At 42.2% G+C, this 20,714-nt stretch overlaps 1 protein-coding gene across 4 annotated transcripts in view; it reads right to left on the bottom strand.

Annotated features, from left to right (window-relative positions):
• The window catches only part of CFH (complement factor H), a 695,946-nt gene that overhangs the window by 645,916 nt on the left and 29,316 nt on the right, over positions 1–20,714 (bottom strand). For all 4 annotated transcript variants that reach the window (XM_088478854.1, XM_088478855.1, XM_088478856.1 and 1 more), the window contains exons 2-3: positions 10,622–10,801; positions 5,969–6,074 (exon numbers count right to left, since the gene is read on the bottom strand). In XM_088478854.1, the coding sequence (XP_088334980.1) occupies positions 5,969–6,074; positions 10,622–10,801 (286 nt within the window). The remainder of the gene's footprint in view (positions 1–5,968; positions 6,075–10,621; positions 10,802–20,714) is intronic.

Genomic DNA, 20,714 nt, shown 5'->3' with positions numbered 1-20,714 from the left:
TGACTCGGATCCACCCCGGATCGGGGGGCTCGGGGGGGTTCGGATTTCAGAAATCCGAACCCGCTCACCCCTAATATATATATATATATATATATAGGGGGCACCAGTCAAAATTTTGCCTAGGGCACCAAATTGGCAAGGGCCGGCTCTGGGGACAAGTGCTGTACATACAGTACTTAATTTTTATGTCTCTGGGTTATTATAAAGATGCAGTCATAGTAATTTGTTTTTATCCTGGTTGTTTTGGGCTGTGCAATAGAGTAAATTTGCCTCTAGTTTAAGACTTGTAATCCAGAATGTTACCATGGGATAGAATGGTAAGAAGAGGTGGTAAGTTGCTATGTGCTGGTAGAAAAGCCCGGGCCACTTGATTGCATGTGCCCCCCAGACCAAAAGTTGCCAGCTAGCCCCTGATCATTAGTATCATTCCCCTGCATTGGTTAAAAGGCAAAATGATCCTTATGGCTACATGCATTTTTCTAAAAGTATCAGTGTGTTTTCATCAACAAATACTGTAGATCTTACTAACTGCTTTGGGGCTCATTTACATTTGTATGTAAGTCAGTATTATGACACGCTGTGCTCATATACACGTCCACTTTAATGCCGTGCTCATACTGTACTGTAAGTGTTGCTTTCATAATCTCCCTGAAATGTTTTTTCAAAAGTAGGCAAGTACTATATGCTGTACAAAACTGTATTATACAGTACAGTATACTGTATATAATTTGGTTGTTAGGGCCTGTCTCTATGCCTCAACCTTACTGTATCTCCTCATCATGGCAGATGTGTCGAGAATAGGGATGTGTGCCACTGCCAACCCCCGTGTTTTGGTTTTGGATCTGTATATCCTTCAATGTTTTGGATCTGGATTTGGTTTTACAAAACCACCCACAAGTGTTTTGGATTTAAAAAAATAAATAAATAGATAAAAAGTTTTAAAAATCGCTAAAATCATGTAACTTATGTGATCCAAATCCCGAAATTCGGATTTAAAATCCAAATTCCGAACTGCAAAAAGATCAGAACCACGACTTGGATTTACCCGGATCTCCTCAGTAGATCAGAACCGCGACTCTGATTTACCCAGATTCATGAAATCCGGGTGGATTCGGATTTCTTGAGAACCGAGCCGCACATCTCTAGTTGAGACTGAAGGAACACATGACACAGTCAGGACATCACCAACATCGGGACGCCACTGCAGAGCTGACAGTTTCACAGCGTCTTCACACCAGGTGTAAAAGTACAGCATACTGTAAAACCTGACATGATCTCTCTTTATGAAAAACTTCATGAGCGTCATATGGACGGCCCTGTAATGTGTACAATACAATGTCTACTATATAGCAGAAATGCCAGGTGGTGGGAAGTTGAGAGCAATGTATTGAGTTCAGTAGAGTTCCTAAAGAATATTGAACAATTGCTCTTTGTATGTAAAGCTGGGTGTGTATCTTCTTCTGGCCAACACATATACATACCTCTATGTATTTCTATAAATGACAGAACTCACACACCAAGTGATTTATTTTTAATCCTATAGTGAAGATTTATTTAAAAAAAAACAATAAAGAAAGCAAATATCAATGTCCAAAATGCCATTTCCCCCTTCCGGGTCTCAAATCCGGGACGCCCACTCTGCAAGGCACACACCTAAACCACTCGGTCACATAAGCCAGCCACACCTGTCATGTATTTTATGTGACGTGGGTGTAACGTCTAATTAAGATGGATGTCTTAATATGGAGATGAAGGGATGAGGAAAGTGCAAAACAATGCTCTGTCTTTATGACCAGGTATCTGTACACCATGTAGCGACTACAATATAATGTTTATAGTGGTTTACTGTAGTCTTGACACAAAAGTGATAATTCCAAGCACTAGTGATTGTTTACACTGTCTGAACGTGATTAGCCAGCCTCTCACAGATTACCGTGCACTGCTACAGTATTGTATTTAGTACTGTAGTTTTCATCTGTGAAGCATTAGCCACCCATCGGTTAAACTGTGTACTGCATGGCGTGTAGTCTTTTGGGCCATACAGTACACCACGCCACGACAAAACGCGTAGTTTCTGCCATAATGAGTACTGACATGCTGCGTCAGGGATGCCAGAATATCGCACTATTAGCAAAGATGTAGCAGGATACATCTGTAGCTAAAACTTTTTTTCCCTTGATTACTGCCTTTGTGAAGCAAGCTGGGTAGTGGCATTGAGCTCTAAGATTAGGGAATTTAAAAAGTGTCGGGTTGTAAAACCTGACTGTTCTGTTTGTGTTTATGTCCGATATTTAAAAGGGTAGTGCTTTTACTAGCTGTATCTTGCTAGTAAAAGCACTGCTTTTTTAAATATCGGACACAAACATTAACAGAATTGTCAGGTTTTACAAGCCGACACTTTGTAAATAAACCCCCAAAGACTGTTCCACTCAAAGTGGAAAATCCTGGAAGTATCCCTCCCAGGTAGGAGCTGGTTGGTCCCTTCCCCTTTTTTCTTGTCTTTAGACTACATACAGTAGACTAAACAATCTTTTCAGCCTTGAAGGCACTATAGATATGGTACTGTTGTGTAAGATTCAATAGTTGCCAATAGCGATGCAGCATTTGAAGCATTGCCATCAGCTAAACAGATGAGATAAAATAAGAGGTCCATGGCATAAAAGGGCTGTGGTGGGGGGGGGGGGTTGTTATTCTGATGTGGGAGCAAAGCAAAAAACAGGCAACTTTGTATTTGAGTATGGACATGCCTCACCCAGATGTATATATCCCTGCACATTTTACACCTGCCTCACCTGCAGTGCTACATAAAAATTACTCTTTTCTGCTTTGATCCCAACTCAGAATCAGCCCCATAATCTCTTATCTGATTTCTATGTAGGACAGGATTGTCTAATGGGGCTACTTTATATTTTAGCGAGTGGTGTGTGTAATGGATGTTATACTGGTACTGTAATGTGACACAATATGAACTAAAGGCACTAGAGTGTGGCATAATATGAACTGTGGGGGTCATTCAGACCCACTCGCGAGCGGCAGTACGCTCGCAAGCGGGTCGATATTCCCCACTGCGCATGCGCACGACGGAGGGAGCTCCGTCATGCGCATGCGCGAGACCCAACGAGCGACGGGCTTTCCATCGCTTGGGGTGTCGCTCCAAAGGGGGCGTGCTATCGATGTTGATTGACAGCACGCCCCCTTTGGTGGGCGTGCCGGGGGCGTGCCTGCCAGACGGAGGCGTTCCCATGGGAACGCCTACCGTCTGGAGCCAGCCCCACTGACATCACTAGTGATGTCAGTGGGAGTGATTTTGGCTCTGATAGAGCCAAAATCACTCCAGGGCTTGCGGCTGGGAGACCCTACCGCAGGGTCTCCTTCGCAAGTCCGATGGTCGCGATGGTCAAGACCATCGCGACCATCTTTTAGGACGCTCGTATATGCTGTGGGTGGTGACCCACAGCTATACGAGCGTCCAGGAGGACGCTCCATTTTAATGGAGGAGGGCCCTGATTTAGAGCGAGCGCTCTGCTCAGAGCGTTCGGCTCTGAATCAGGCCCTGTGTTCACTGTAATGTGGCATAATGTCATTTAACAATATAAACTGAGGGACAGTGTAATGAGTCATAATATGAATGGTGATACTTATGTTGCTCAGTTTCAACTTGGGGCACTACAAAAACATTAGTATTATGTTTATATTTTTCTATATTTCCTTAAAATGTAAACCTCTGTATTATGTTTATGGTTTCTGTATTTGCTGCTATTCTCAATCTCTTTATTATGTTCAAGATTTCTGTAAAGTGCTATGAGTCCTTCTGGAAAATAGTGCTATATAAATAAATGTTATTATTAATGTGGCCTAATATGAACTGGGTGCACTATAATGTGAAATAATATGAACTGGTGGCACACAATGTGTTTTATAGCTGCACTACAGTGCACCATATTTTGAACTGAGGATAATATAAATGGCATAATTAGAACTAGGACACTACTAGATTATAAAATGGGTATGCAATCGGAAAGCCGACTGCCTAAATACCGGCAGCCGGCTTCCCGACTATCATATCCCGGCAAGGGTGAAATGCCGGGCGTCTAGATGTAGACGCCTGCATTTCCCCGACGCCGGGAGACCAGTGCCCGGCATCACGATCGTAGTGATGCCGGTCGCCGTGAGCGTACAGCCGCGCGGGGGGGGAGGGTTAGGTTTAGGGCTCCGGGGGGGGACTTAGGGTTAGGCACCCCCCCAGGAGGGTTAGGGTTAGGCAGCGGGGAAGGGGGTGGTTAGGGTTAGGCACTTGGGGGGGAAGTTAGGGTTAGGCACCCCTAAGGAGGGTTAGGGTTAGGGGGGTTAGGTTAGTAGATATTCACCTATCCACGATCGGGATTTCCAGTGCTGTCGGGCTTCTGCTGCTCGGAACTCTGCTGATGTCGGGCTGCCGCTGACGGGAATCGAACCACCGGCCATGGGGCTGGCGGTATTTCATACCAATTCCATAAAATGAACTAGGGTGCTATTATGGTGCATAACATTGACTAGCGCACTACGATAGGGCATAAAATAAACAACCACTTTGGAATGAGGTGTCTCTCTAGAAGCACTGGGGAGAGGGACCCTTCAAAATGTTACTATGTGGCAAACAATGTTTTGGCTAGGTTTCCTTAGTTACTGTATATGTGCCTTTTCTGCCTCTTGATTCTAGACCAGGTATAGGCAATGTGTGGTACTCCAGCTGCCATGGAACTTCACATCCCAGCATGTACTGGCACAGTTTTGATGTTAGAGCATGCTAGAATTGTGGCAAGGAAGTGTGGGTAGTGTAGTTACACAGTATATGGAATGCAACAATTTTCCTACCCCTATTTTAGACTTTTGCTGGTTAACTACTCTAATTTTGGGTGGGGAGAAATATTACTATTATTATCAAGCTTTATTTATAGGGCAACACATATAACCCACAGTGCCGTACAGAGGGTAAATGACAAGAAAGTACATGGAAAAACAGTATGATACAATAAGAAGTACAGTATCCAATTAACAAATAATATGACATTTGTCAAAATAGCTACTAATGCCAGTGGGGTAAACAGAATATTTTTTCAAGCTGAAACTTGTACCCATATGCTAGACAGCAACTCACAGATTTAGAGCAACTGCAAGAGGATACAAAGGAAAGACAAAGATGATGTGGAGTAAAGTCCAAGTGAGCAAGAGTAGTAGATGATGAGGCAGGAGGGAGGCGCATTCTTGTCAGATGTGAAGTAGTACTTTGCTAATAATGTCTTTTAAACCACATTTGTTAAATTTGAAATAAAACTTTTACACAATATTCAGTGCCCATTCTCTCTTTTCTGTGTTCTTCTAACTTACATAGGGGTCTAACAGACCCCGATAGTTAACATGCTAACTCGCCGCGAGCACCGGATCAATTCATCATTGCTTTGGGGCGAAGACAGCTGATCTTAAAATCATCTGTTTCCACGAGTGGCTTCACTGCTCCTTTCAGAGCAGTGAGACAAGGGCGCATCTACAGGTCACGCATGCGCACAAGAGCCCCGATGTCCGGATGGAGAGGGTTGCAAGCCACGAGTGATAATGGCAAATGCTCCTACAGTCAAGCTCCAAAAATATTGTATTTTTAGAGCTTGATAAATTCAGTCCCAATACTAGTGTATGGGGACAGGGGGCCATTCCGTGAGAGAAAGTTAAGCAGAAGATATCTGTGATATCTCCTGCTTTTCACTCTTAATGACTGGCCCGATAACTTAATTTCTACAAATGCAGGGGAAAATGTTAATTATCACCTGTTTTTGTAGAAATTAAGTGACGATGAATAGACCCCATAGTGTGACAGAAGAAGAGAGGGCAATGTTTATTTCTCTCCATGATATTTCATAATTAATGCTAATTTTCCTTTGAAAATGGTCAACACATTATCTGTCCCTTAGCTGCTCATCTGCTCAGGACTCACCCCTCATCACAGGAGTATTCCACAACAGCTCCAAACACAAACGATTCTTCACCTTTCAGCTCAAATGATCCAAAAGGAATATCGCCAGGATGTCCGCAAGATCTCTCTAAATTATATAAATGGAAAATATATAAATTGTTTTAGTGATCTTTCATTACTGATCGAAGAAGATGTATTATTGAATGTGGAGTTTTGAGCATGTGTGGTGCTGAATGGAATTTAGGAATACACCTTATTTAGTGTACCAGTCATTCAACATAATGAGATACTGTACAGATGAGCTTGACTTTACAACTATATATAAAGTTGTTAAGTCTATTTTTAAAATAACTTAATTGTAATGTTTCCTCTGGAATAGGATTGAAATACTGTGACTGTTCAAATCCCGACTGTGGAAGCCCGACAGGAGGAGATCCTGATGAGGAGATCCTAACCCTCCCCTCTCCCCCCCAAACCCTAACCCTCCCTTGGTGGTTCCTAACCCTAAATCTCCCAGGGACGTGCCTATCCCAAAGTGCCACCAGGGTGCCTATAACTAACCCCCCCTTCCTGCACCCTAAATCTAATCCTCCCGGGTGGGTGACTGGCCCTAATCTCCCTCCAGTGGTGCCTAACCATAACCCCCCTTTCCCTAGCCTAACCCTCCCCGGGGGTGCCTAACCCTAAGTACCCCCGGGGGTGCCTAAACCTAACTCTCCCCCCTACGGCTAACTCCTAAGATGCCCTAGACTTACTTTATTCGGGATGGCATCTGTCAGGATTCCGGCGTCGGGATTAAGATAGGCATCTGTATTTCGACGCCTATCTTAAGTCCCGTGTCGGGCTTGATCCGTCTGCATTTAGACCGGCAGCATCTCGTTTGGCAGTCTAATAACTACATCCCACTTCCACCCCATTTCTTCTTTTCTCTTATACCACTGCTTTGTTTGTCTATACTTTAGTTTGTATGGATCCTTCGGGAACATTTCACTTGTACTTTATTATATTGTCTGAGTGTTTTTCCCACTGATTTTCTTGCACTAAAGGGCTTTAATACCTGTCACTAAAATGACTGTTAAATTAATTGACCAGGATTTCCCTTAGCTACAAGCCAATTACAAGCATCCAGCTAAGGAAAATACTTGTTGTTGGCTGCATGGCTAATTGAGCACCACATCACTCCAGTTCAGTCATTCAGTCATGGGTATGTAAATAAAATAGTTGCATCAGCTTTTATGGGTTTATTATTATTTTTAAAATTCATAATAAATTCTGTAACCTAAATTATTTCAATGTGACAAATATTTGTTATTATCACTATGCTAAATGCTGTATCCGTTTATCTCAATAAATTTAGTTTTTTTGTTATGTGTGCTTTATTTACCTCTGGCAGATATACCAATTTAACATTGGATGGAATAGTTAAATCTAAGGGATTTTGGCCCTCATTCAGAGCCGTACGCTCTGAGCAGAGCGCACGCTCTGCATGAGGGCCGGGCTCCATTTTCATGGAGCGTCCTCCTGGACGCTCGCATAGCTGTGGGTCACCACCCACAGGCTATACGAGCGTGCATTTTGATGGCCGCGATGGTCGAGGCCCTTTATTCCCTAAGAAGATTTGTGGGCCTTTTCATCATCATTCATTAAGTAATCCACTTGCTAAGGGGGATACTTATCACCGGAGCAATTCAGCATTGCTCCTGTGCAGAGACAGCTGCTCTGAAAAGCAACTGTCCCAGCAATTAGTAGCACTGCTACTTCAGTAGCAGTGTTACTTACCACGCCAGTGGCTGGTTTCTGCACATGCATGCACAAAACCGATGGGTAAGCAGTGAGGAGGTGGTGAAGGAATCCACTCAGATCCCCTTTCGCAACCCAGGACCTCATTACCATAGGAAGGAGTGGGGCTCCAAGAATCAGAGCCATCTGAAGATGACATTTGTTCTCGTAAGCAAACTCCGGAAACCTTGTTTTTGGGTTTGCTGAATATTAGGCAGTTCTATTGGACCACTAACAGTGAATGGCCCATTACATGAAATATCTGGAAGCTAGTGTTTCTGCATGTGTAATTGGTCATTTAAGTGATGATGCATAGGCCACATAGGGCTCTATTTATTAACATTATTTTTACTAAAATAAAGTGAAAAAGGGTGTTTTCACACCCTTTTCACATTATTTTAGTTTCACCTGTAGTTATTACAGGGCAATTGGAGTAGAATTAGTAAAATTCTACTCCAACCCCCAGTATCACTTATTTTTAGTAAATCAGATCGCATTTCTCATAATTGTTACTAAAAATAAATTGTAAAAAAATACCGGGGGAAGCCCTGTGATAATAACGCCACCTGGAGGTGGCGTTATCCAGGGTCTCCCCCGGTTACCGGGCTCCCACTCTGCTCTAACAGGGAGAGCAGAGGCGGGAGCCGGTACCAGTAATCAGCTGTGTGGTCTAAACAGACCGCAAGCTGATTGCTGTAAAAAAAAAGAAAAAAAAAAATTAAACATTTTTATTTTACTTACCTGAATCCAGGGACCGGTGATCGGGCCTCCGGTGATGGCTCCTCTCCGGTCAGCTGGTCTCCCATAGTACACTGGGGCCCGGTCATCAGGTGATCGGGTCCCAGTGCAGTACGGGAGATCACCTGATCGGGCAGCCCAGAGAAGATCACCGGAGGCCAGGAGGATGCAGGTAAGTGTAATGAAGGGAGGGGGGGATCGCGGGGGGCTTGCGGGGGTTCGCGATCGCAGGGGCGGGGCTTAGCGTCGGTGGGGGGTAGCAGCGACAACGGGTCGGTGCATGCGCGGGCTCTTAGTCGCGGTATTTTTTTCGAAAATACCGCGACTAGAGTGCAGATGGGATCCGCAGGGACAGAGCTTTATCGCAAGCTCTGTCCCTGCAAGGGATTTATAGTAAATCCCTGTGATATTGCCTGAATTCGCAATGGGAATTCACTCGGTAATATCACACTACAATCCGCATTCAATATGCGGATTGTAGTAAATAGAACCCATAATAACTTAGGGCCCGATTCAGACCCGTTCGCTAAGCTGCGTTCGCATGCAGGCATCAGAGGCAGAGTATGCAAATCCCGTGATTGCACAGAATGGCTTCAGGATGCCCACTATGTCTCAGCGTGTGGAAGCAGTGCGATCGCAAGCCAGTCTAATGACGCCCCCTTTCCCTTCGCAGCACACGTCATCTCCAGGAAGTATATTTAACAATCACTAACATCAAGAACCATCGGAGGCATAAGCAGTGCTTGTGGTAGACCCTACCCTACCGCAAGCACTGTGAGTGCTTCAGTAAAGAAAAAAGCCAGGTGACGTGTACAATGACACTCCTCTTTAATTATTCATGCCCAAAGAACACCGTTTTGATGCTCAGACACGCCTGAGGTTCACATCACCACTCCCCCTTTTTCAAACACCTTCAGCTGTTACCACCCACAAACAGCACATTCTGTCACTCAAAGTAGCAGATCCCAAAGTCCCGATCGCATAGACTGGCTCGCGCATGTGCATATTGCCGCATACACATGCGCAGACGGGTGACAATCACCCATAGCATGGGAACGCAGCCTAGCGAATAGGTCTGAATTGGGCCCTTAGTTCCATTGGAACAAAGATACAGCTGCTGCTCCCTAGGAGTAAAAAAACACATTTAAAATACAATCTTTAACTATTTGGAAATTTATACAACATTCCAAATATATGTGCTTGAAAAATCAGACTGGCCTGGGATCTAGGGGCCTGATTCAGAGCCGCTCGCGAGCGCATAGCACTTGCAAGCGGCTCAAAGTTTGGCCACTGCGCATATGGGGCTCGCTACAAGATGGTGCGGCTGTCGATGGTGAGTGACAGCTCGCCCCATTTTGTAGACTGCTGAGGGGGTGGCTGCACAAATGCAGGCGTTCCCTTAGGAACGCCTGGCATTTGTGGGAGGCCCTACTGACATCACTAGTGATGTCAGTAGTGGACTTCCTGCTCTTTTAGGCATCGGCCCCCACAATACTTATCTACTGTACTGAAACGTTGATCTATATTTGACATAGTTGTCATGTTTTTATTTGATGAGAGTGCCGCACCTTTGCAATATGTCCCTAACATGTGAGGGCATCTCTGAAAGATATTGACTGTTGCTGTGAGTGCTGAACCTATCTTCAACTATATATATATATATATATATATATATACAGTATATCTATATATATATATATATATATATATATATATACACAGTATATCTATATATATATATATTTTTTTATATGTAAGGAAATACCGGCGCCAACTTAGTTAGTTCAAGGGGATTCTCTACAGGTATATCGATATACGTACTCCCTTCAGATAAGAGGGTGTGCTAAACCCAGAATAATAGGATTTTTTGGTGAAGCCCTTATGTGAAAGTAGTTCAAATGTACCGGGTATTTACAGCAACTGATGTATATACAAATATTTGTTAAGTGTGCAAAGGTGCTTACAAATGTGCTGCATAAAACACGTATTTAAATAAATATATATCACAATTTAATGTTTAAAAAGCAGAAATGAAGGAAAATAATAAATGAACTAATATATATATATATATATATATATATATATATGTGTATATATATATATATATATATATATATATATATATGGTTAAGATTTTACGTTTTCAAACATACTTACTTCTGCAAGACCCTATTGGACTGAGAAACATCCATTTGCCTCCACTGCACACCCGTTTAATTTGTCCAACACGACTAAAACCAGGGTGACACGAATAAGTTACAGATGCACCTTCGGGATAATCGTCTTTCACTTCACCATTTAGTGAATATTCTGGTGTTCTATCTGGGGCTGGACATCCTAAATGTAAGAGAGCAAATAAACAGACTTAAAGAAAAGACTATGACATGAGATTTTGTGTCTTCAAATTAAATTTGAAATTTCATTGTAATAAACATATTTAATTGTTATGGCTGTTATACCCATATTTTTCAATACATAGTACAGTACCTCTTTATAGCATTGTTTTAGTCTCTTTTCTTATTGATATCTATTCACCACATAACTGATGATGATTTTCTATACAAATTGACACTTAGGTCAAAAACATTTGTTTTAAAAGGTATTTAACTAGTTTAGTGTAAAGAATGTGATATAGTGCACCCCAGGGGTGTAACTAGGTATTTGAAGGCCCCATCACTATTGCACACATTCTCAATCACTATAGGGCATATTTATCACAATAAATTTGTGGGATGTTCCCCAAACTCTGCCTTAGACTAGTAATGTCCAACCTGGAAGCAAAGCGATAGCCTATGCTCTCTCTCTATTTCTAGCTCTTTGCTGGGACAGGGTCTTATCGGCCTGTGTCATGCCAAGATAATAATGCTAAATTCAGCTTTGCAAATTTAGTTAAAAAAAATGTGGTATGTAATTAATAGGCTTATATAACTGATATTGCTCACATCTGTGAATTTCTTTCATTTATCACATTAAAATTGGTACTATGATTTGTGTATTACATTACAGAGATAAAATGTATTTATTTTTAATTCTTTATAGAGACGGACAGGTCCAGTTCTCAGAGAACCGGACCCACCTGAACATTACAATTCCGAGACGAATCCAAGACTGGCTCGGGTTTTCCCATCTGACTCGTATATCAAAATGAGGTAAAATGTCATCCTCCCGCTGTCGGATTCTCACGGGCTTTGGACTCTATAAAGGTCCCAGTGATCGGCGAAATTTTCACTCCGGCTGTGGATGGTGAACTGAACAGACGTGTTGCCGTCACTGTCTTTGTCAGTGCGTTGTTGACCATAAAGGGGTTGGGGCTACAGTATATAAAGGGGGGCTTCAGTGGGTGTATCCTGTCAATCAAGGGGCTGCTGCTGTGTTATACATAAGGGCTGCTGCTGAATTGTTGTCCTGTCCATAAATGGGCAAGGGCTGCAGTCCATAAAGGGGTGCTGTTTTATTAATAATAATAATAATAATAATAATAATAATAATAATAATAATAATAATAATTGTATTTATATAGTGCTTTTCTCCCACAGGACTCAAAGTCACTTTACAGACATCAGAAAACTTGGTACATTGTTCAAGGATTAGATATTGCAGAAAATAGAAAACCACAGAGATAATAAAAGAAACCCAGGACCTAAAGAGCACAATAAACATATTGTAGGATTGGTGCAGACATGTTGCGAAAGAACTTCAACGGGTTATATATTTCAGCAACAAAAGGTACCAGATGAGGCAGCCGTCTTGGGAACACTACGTAGGATTACCCTGGGTGGAATAGGTTATACCTAGAAGAGATGACATAAAATGAGTGGTTGCAGTGTCCTAATGCTAGGAGTAGGGTCCCACCATAATCGTCAGGTCCATGTATTTTTCATCCCATCCATGAGTGTACCATTTGAGGTTTTGTCCAGGGGGAGTGCTCTGTCGATAAGGGGACTCTTCCCAAGTGTAAAATAAAATAAAACTGCTTTTTTTTTGTGTGTGTGTGTTTTGCTGCTCTATTATTGTTTAGTGTCACTGCCGGCCAGACAACAGTTTATAGTCCACATATTTATACTGCAGGTTGTCTGTCCACACTTGGCAGGGGTGCTTTATTGTCCATAAAGAAGAGGTTCTGTCTGTGTTGTTCATCAAGGGGCTGCTGACTTGTTCAGGGGTGCTCTTCCACAGTGTAAAAAATATTAAAGTAAAATAAAATTAATATTATCAATCCACAAAAAATTAAAAATAAATATATTTTGTGTATGTGTGCGTTAGCAACTTAGCTGCGCTGTTATTGTTCGGTGACACTGCCGGCCAGACCACAGTTTATTGTCCATGACTTGTGACACTATAAGTCGTAGTGCAGTGTTTTATTCTTATTAATAAAAAATATTGTTAGACTGTAAGAGGTAGCGCAGTGTAATATTCAACTTTTCACTTCTTCCTCAATCATGAATAAATGATTAGTCTACATGCTGACCACAAAACCACAATAAAGTGCTAAGTAACATGCATTATATATTAAATATAATGACATCACTGAAAGTGGCAGCACAGTGAGTTATTCTTTTCTTATTCATAAAAAAATCTTGTGACACTGTAAGTGGTAGCGCACTGTGTTATTCTTTACTTATTCATGAAAAAATCTTGTGACACTGTAAATGGTAGTGCAGTGTATTATTCTTTTCTTATTCATAAAAAATCTTGTGACACTGTAAGTGGTAGCGCAGTGTGTTATTCTTTTCTTTTTCATAAAAAAATCTTGTGACACTGTAAGTGGTAGCGCAGTGAGTTATTCTTTTCTTATTCATAAAAATCTTGTTACACTGTAAGTGGTAGCGCACTGTTATTCTTTTCTTGTTCAAAAAAAATCTTTGATGTTGTAAGTGGTAATGCACTGTGTTATTTTCTTATTCATAAAAAATATTGTAACAGTGTAAATGGTAGCGCAGTGTGTTATTCTGTTCTTATTCATGAAAAATCTTGTGACACTTTAGGTCATTGATACCGCAGTGTAATATTTAAAATTGGTACAAATTTACATGTGCTGTACCCCACTTCATTCGTGTTTTTTGATATGGAGAACGATCAGTTGAAAGGAGAGCAGAAACCACATAGGTTTGAAGGAGCTGCTGTCAGTGCCATCAGTCATAACGATACTAGTCTGTCTACATCATCTACTATAGCCGGTGCCAAAGGGCATACAGGGCTTAAGTCAGGGCATCTAAAAAGCAAGAACCAATCTTTTACAGTGGTAAAGAAAAAACATCAAAGGGAAAGTTAGCTGCAGAAAGACATAAAATTGGCAACATGCCTTTCACCACACAAAGTGGCAAGGAAAGGCTAAGGCCTTAGCCTTTATTTATGACTGGTGGTTCTGCCTCTTCTGACGATGTAAGCACAAGTGAACATGCTGAAATTGAAATCGAGGATGCTTCTGTGGAAGTGCACCAGGATGATCAGGATATTTGTGTAGCTGACGCTAATAAGGATGTTGTTGATGAGGATATTGTTTGTGTAAATCAGGCACCAGTGGAAGAAACAGTTGTAGCCCATGATAATGAAAAGCCCATTGTCATTCCTGGGCACAAGACAAAAAAATCCACTTCTTACGTGTGGATTTATTTCTACTCAAATACGGACAACAATTGTGAAGCCATCTGTACCCTTTGTAAAGCCAGAGTAAGTATAGGTAGGAACCTTAACCATCAAGGAATCTCCTCCCTGTTACATCATCTGCAGAGGATCCATCCAAAAAGTTTTTTCAAAATTCAGAAACTATTGCTAAAAAAGTATCAACAAGCAGTCAAGCATCAGCAAGCTCCCATCTCTCTGCTAGATCCAAGCACCTGTCATCTTCACCACCAACACCTTCATCAACAATATCAATCAGGAAGTGATTGGCTTGTTTGGGCCCCCACAAAAAAGCTACCAATTGACAACTGACATTGTTGGCAATGATCTTGATGTGCACAAACTGGCTTTACAGAGGCAAGATGTTGTCGTCATCATCATCCAATTCCTCACCCTTATCAGTGTGTACATCATCGTCACACAATATTAATTTGTCCTCACTGGAATCTACCATTACATATACCTCTGTAATTTTTGGATGTATTTGGTACAGAATTTGTATTTCATTTTGATGGACATCATCTTTTCAACACTTTAAAGAAATAGCCTTCTACGCCGATTGCTGAAAAGGTACCTGGCTATGCTGATAACTCTGAGTACACATTGGAGGGTGGGAAGCCAAAGTAAAGCAAAGCCAATTTGTGAAGGGCCTCCAAATTGCCTTTTTTTCCTGCCAGTAGTCAAGAGGACTTAAATTTAAAATAGTCCTCAACCATCCTTTGAATAGTGACCGTATTATATGGAGTCATAGTAGAGGTTTCATTAATTGTAGGAAATTCCTTTAGACCTGACTAGATGTCAATACTTGGTTGCGTTGAATCATCTGCTTCACCAGCGGTGGGTCTTTTGGGAAAGTATGTTTTTTCTTGACAGGTGCACTTGCTGGAGAAACTGAAGGAGAAGCCACCGCTGTATCACGTTGCACTTGAGCTGACAATGTGCTTACCAACAGCTCTTTGCATCTCTTCAGATCTGTGTCCATTGGGAAGAAAGACACAATCTATTGCTTAAATCTTAAATCTTGCATTTTCTCTGTTCAGCTTGTCCATTTTGATGATGAGGATGTTGATGATGAGGATGTTGTTTGTGAAATCAAGCACCAGTGGAAGAAACACCTGCCTGGGCACAAGACAAAAAAATCCACTTCTTAACTGTGAAATTATTTCTACCCAACTCCAGACAACAAATGCCAAGTGATCTGTACCCTTTGTAAAGCCAGAGTAAGTAGAGTTAGGAACTTTAACAATCTAGGAACCTCCTAACAGTTTTGTCATATGCAGCACATCCATCCAAAAAGTTTTTTCAAAATTCAGAAACTTTGGCTAAATAAGTACCAACAAGAAGTCCAGCGTCAGCTAGCTCCCTTCTCTCTGCTAGATCCAAGCACCTGCCATCTTCACCACAAACACCTTCACCAACAATATCAATCATGAAGCAATTGGTTTGTTTGGGCCCACACAATACAAACTACAAATTGGCAACCTACATTGCTGGTGTCACAACTGGGCACTGGGACTACCTCTGATGAGGTTAAGAGCCAAGGGGTTTTGGATATTAGTAGAGGAATGATGGGGGTGACAGACTAAGTCTCCCAATTGTGGTCAAAGCAAGGTTTGGCGAGGCCTGCCCAGAGGCGCGGAGTCTAACACACTTGGTGGTTTTCTCCAGTGACCCCTCCAATTGATATATGGTTTTTGCCACACCAAGTGAGCAGGTCGCAGCCCTCTGGACAGGTATCTGGGAGTGATGGAAGACTGGGACAATATACTGAAGACAACTAACACAGGGAACACTGGGAATAACATGGAGGAGTAGCTTAAACTGAAACACGAGGACTGAATACTCAGGGATGCAGAGTGCAGAGATGGAGTTGTACAGAAATTCCAGAATAGAGTACATGAAGATGCCACTCGGGGCGCACTGGAGACATAGACAACTTGTACTGATGCACAAGAACAATAGACACACTTGTGCGCACTATGTACACAATTGTGCGCACTTTGTACACAATAGTGTGTATTTTGTATGCTAAGGTGCATCTCCAGACGCAATGACAGAAGACTTGAAAGGATGTTCTGTGGTGTGTATCTTTAGACACAGGATGAACTAGCGTTGAACGCGAAGATTAGAATACTGGGAGGTGGAATGAGAGACATTCTGAATAATTATACTAGACACAGAGACTGGATAAATGGAGATCCCAGTTGAGACACACTGAATGACTTGTACTGAGCACAGGAACTGGATACACAAAAGTGTAACTGGAGACACGCAGGATGATTTGTACTGGACACAGGGACTGAATACATGGAGATCTGAGTTGAGACACACTGAATGATTTGTACTGAGCACAGGAACTGGATATACGAAAGTGCGACTGGAGGCACAAGGGAAACAAACAGGAAACCAGGAAAACACTGAAGGAAGGAATACAGTCTCTGGAGCTAAGACAGTTGACACAAGGAATTATTGTGCAGCCATGCGATGATATTGAACAGTAACTTCCTGTTGCAGAAGTCGGACCTAAATACCCCAGGCAGCTAGTCATTGGATCATGAGATCAGTTGGGAGACTAGCAAGACTGCCATTGGAGGAGAATAGTCAGGTGAAATGAACCAACATGGCTGCGCCCATGCCTGCAAACACAGGAGTCCGTACACATACATGGAAGTCCAACTATACCCCTGGGAGAATCCTCAGCCACAATCCACCACTGGCATCTAAATGCCTCAGAGCCTAAAGACATCAGTCCGGCAGTGAGTAAAGGCAGATCCCAGGCCGGATCCTGACAGCTGATAATGATCTCTACATGGACAAACTGGCTTTTCAGAGGCAAGATGTTGCTGTCATCATCCGATTCCTCACCCTCATCATTGTGTACATCATATTCACACAATATTAATTTGTCCCCACTGAAATCCACCATTACAGGTGCCTCTGTTATTTTTGGATGTAATTGGCATAGAATTTGTAGTTCATTTTGATGGACATCATCTTTTCCACATTTTGAGGAAGTAGCCTCCTACGCCAATTGCAGTGCTGAAAACTGTTTCTGAGTACACATTAGAGGGTGGGCAGCTCAAGTAAAGCAAAGCCAGTTTGAGCAAGGGCCTCCAAATTGCCTTTTTTTGCTGCCGGTAGTCAAACGGACTGTCTGACGTGCCTATTTGGATGCAGTCTTTAAAAATGTTTAAATATTCCTCAAGCATTCTTTTAATGGTAACTATATCAGGTGGAGTCATGGTAGAGGTCTCATTCATTGCAGGCATTTTTTTAAGACCTGACCAGATGTAAAAACTTGGTTGTGTTTACTCATCTGCATCACCGGTGGGTATTTTGGGAAAGTTTAATTTCTTCTTGGCAGATGCACTTGCTTGAGAAACTGAAGGAGAAGCCATCACTGCATCACATGCCACTTGAGCTGACAATCTGTTTACCAAGAGCTCTTTGCATCTCTTCAGATCTGTTTCCATTGGGAAGATAGACACAATGTATGACTTAAACCTTGAATCTTAAATCTTGCATTTGCTCTGTTCAGCTTGTCCACATATCTGTGGTTAAGTAGACAGTGGTACAAATGCATTTTGGAGGCAACTAATTAAGTTTTTTTTAATGTGCCTGTACAGGATGGGAATTGCTTTTCTAGTGAAGTGAAATCTTGATGGGATTTGGTAGCAGGGACACAGGACCTAAATTAACTGTCTAAAACCCACTGCAGTATTGGTGGATATTGGACACACATTTAATACCAGCATAGATGTTTTGGCATCAGTGATCCGCTGTGCAACTGGGTGACTGCTGTCATATTTTCTCCCCCTTGCAATGTATTGTTTAACAGTCAATTGTTTTTTAAAGTACTACTAGTAGCTTCTTGGTCCCCTTCTGAAATGAAAATCCACTCCCAGCTGCAGACATCAAGGATTCTACTGGAGTAAGGACTGATGTGAATAATGTAAATATTTTTTGTAAATGCCTCTCCTCCTCTCCTCTCCTCCCCTTCCCTCCTCCCTCATAAATTTGTTTCAGGATTCAATAAATTTAATTAAATTTACTACTAATCAAATCTTCATATCCCTGCCTTCAACTATATACATACTCCAACTCCCGCAGGCCTCTTGAATATAAAAAAAAAACATTTGGTTCCTGATGTGCTATGTTGGAAGTTGAACTACCACAGCTGCTGAAATTTTTGACATGTGGTTGCTGAATGCCAAAAATGTCTAGAAATATTTATGGCCACAGACAGCATCTCCTGCATGCCCCTTTAATTTGAAAAACTATATTGAACCACCAAGTTGATTTTGTGGGCAAAACATGGGACATATTGTTCACCCATACTCTACCCTTCTCCGTCATAAATTTTCTTTGGAATCAAAGAATTTCAATAAATTTACTACCAATCAACCCTTCCTGTCCCTGCCATCAACTACATACATACTCCATCTTCTTCAAGCCTCTTGATTATTGAAAAGATATGTTTTCTTATGTGCCCCGTGTTTGTGCCGCCCACTGCTGCCACTTAGTTTAGCCAGCCAGATAGCTTAGTGCAAATTTTTGGCCTAAACCATATGAAAACAATATTGTGAGCTGAGAGGTGGTCAGAATTGACTGGAAATGAGTAGGAATTAATGTTATTGAGGTTGATAATATTGTAGGAACAAAAAAAAGCCCACATTATGAGATTTTTGCTGTTTTTATGATTTTTTATTTAGAAAAAAATACAGATACAAAACCAAAACACGCAAGGGGCGGTTTTGGCAAAACCAAATCCAGATCCAAAACATAAGGAGATACAGATCCAAAATCAAAACCAAAACACGCACAGCGCACATCCTTACTTCTTTATAATTATATATTAGACTGTCACACAGAAAATATGCGGAGAGTACCTTTAAATACAGTATAATTATTCAGGGAGCTTTTTTATTTGCCTCATTATTGCTTTTTTTAATGGTAGCATGAATACGGACTGTTTATCAATGGACTGCTGTCCTGTCAATCAGAGGACAGGACCTTTAACTCCATACAGGATTGGCAACACATACCAAGATCTCTACTGGAGATCCAACATGCCAATCGTTCTTTCCCAATTGCTGATTGGGTACACATACCAATGTCTCTATTGGAGACTTAACATGCCAATTTCTTTTCCAAGTGTCTGAATGGCTGAGGACAAAGATATAATATCGGAATGTCACTGAATCCTAGAGTTGATGTGAAAAGTTTGAAATACACCACGTCCTCCTCTTGCGGGTTTGCCGTGCACAGATGGACGGCAGGAAATTTGCATGAAATGCGCTGCGAAAATATGCTAATGCCTGCCAAAGCACTGCCAGCATAGAGGCACCCACTGCTGCTTTCTCATATCCATCCAACCTCGCTCTTCTGCATAAACATCTGTACCACCGACGCACATTGGCCATTCACTCAGCATTTACAACAGGTCTGACCAGCTGCAGATGTTTCAAGTCTCAGAGAGCTATCATACTGCATATGCAATCACAGTGGCTAATTTATGCATGCCCATGAAATGGCGTTCAAATGTATAGGCATGCCTGCGTTTTTCTCTGACCGCTCCCCTGTCACCACCCCAAATGCTCACAGCCTGTCACTCACTCTGCGATGGATTCATCTATGCCTGCGTAATCACAGTGTGATCGCAGCGCACACACAGTGCAGCTTTTACGCATGCACAATGGCTACCAATTGCTTGATCTGCGTACATAATTACAATTGCAGTCACTGCTGAATCAGGCCCAAAGTGAGTGCTATATAAATTACTGTTAATAAATAAATAAGTAATGCTGTGCACAGCCCTGCACAGATGTGAGACATGCATGCTGCCCATGCACTGTCCTGCTGGCTGCTTTGAGGGTTTTGACTGTGGAAAGAAGGAGCATAAGCCCATCCCTGGGAAGAAGATGCTTTACAGAATTGCGTCAGTAACATCAAGCTGCCAGGGGGCTGCGGCCAGAGACAGACTCTACTCTGAAGTGCACTTAAGTCAATACTTTGAGGCACTCACACAGATTTGAATGTGCAGCTGATATGGGTAAGGAGGCAGCAGACAGGGTCACAGCCAGAAGCCACTCTGTGGAATATACAGTATGGAAGAGAATGAACAGAACCACAGGGATGCGTAGCAGCAGCAGCCAGAGTCAGTGGATGAGTTCAACCAGGAGAAACTGTCCTAGATCTAGGCTCTGGGGAACCACCAGTCCCACCACCAGATCACCAAATTCAGCAATAAAATCCTGCGGCTATAGTTTAGGCGGAGGAAAGCAGGCACCCACCAGCACAATGAGGTCATCCTAGGCAGCAGGTGGCACAGTGGCTCGCTCTGGGGCAGGCATCATTGAAGGGCACAGTAAGCACAATCACATGAGTTAAAAAAGCGAGGTGGGCATAGAAGTAACCCTGAAACCAAGAGGCTTGAGTGGAGGAGACCATTCCCTGAGCTAACACTCTGAAATTTCACAAGACAGCTCCACCAATAACTAGAACCCCCTGCTATGGCCAGCTTGGTTCTACTGCACCAGGTACTCAGACCATCATCAGGTAAGACCTGGGGTGGATGAGGGGAGGGTGCAGTAACTGATGTAAATACTCTCACATAGGGCACATCTGT

The sequence above is a fragment of the Taudactylus pleione genome, unplaced genomic scaffold, assembly GCF_031769625.1.
Source record: "Taudactylus pleione unplaced genomic scaffold, aTauple2 ptg000223l, whole genome shotgun sequence".
NCBI classification, from domain to species: Eukaryota; Metazoa; Chordata; class Amphibia; order Anura; family Myobatrachidae; genus Taudactylus; species Taudactylus pleione.
The sequence above is the reverse complement of the archived record's forward strand: the minus strand, read 5'-3'. Positions and strand labels throughout refer to the sequence as shown.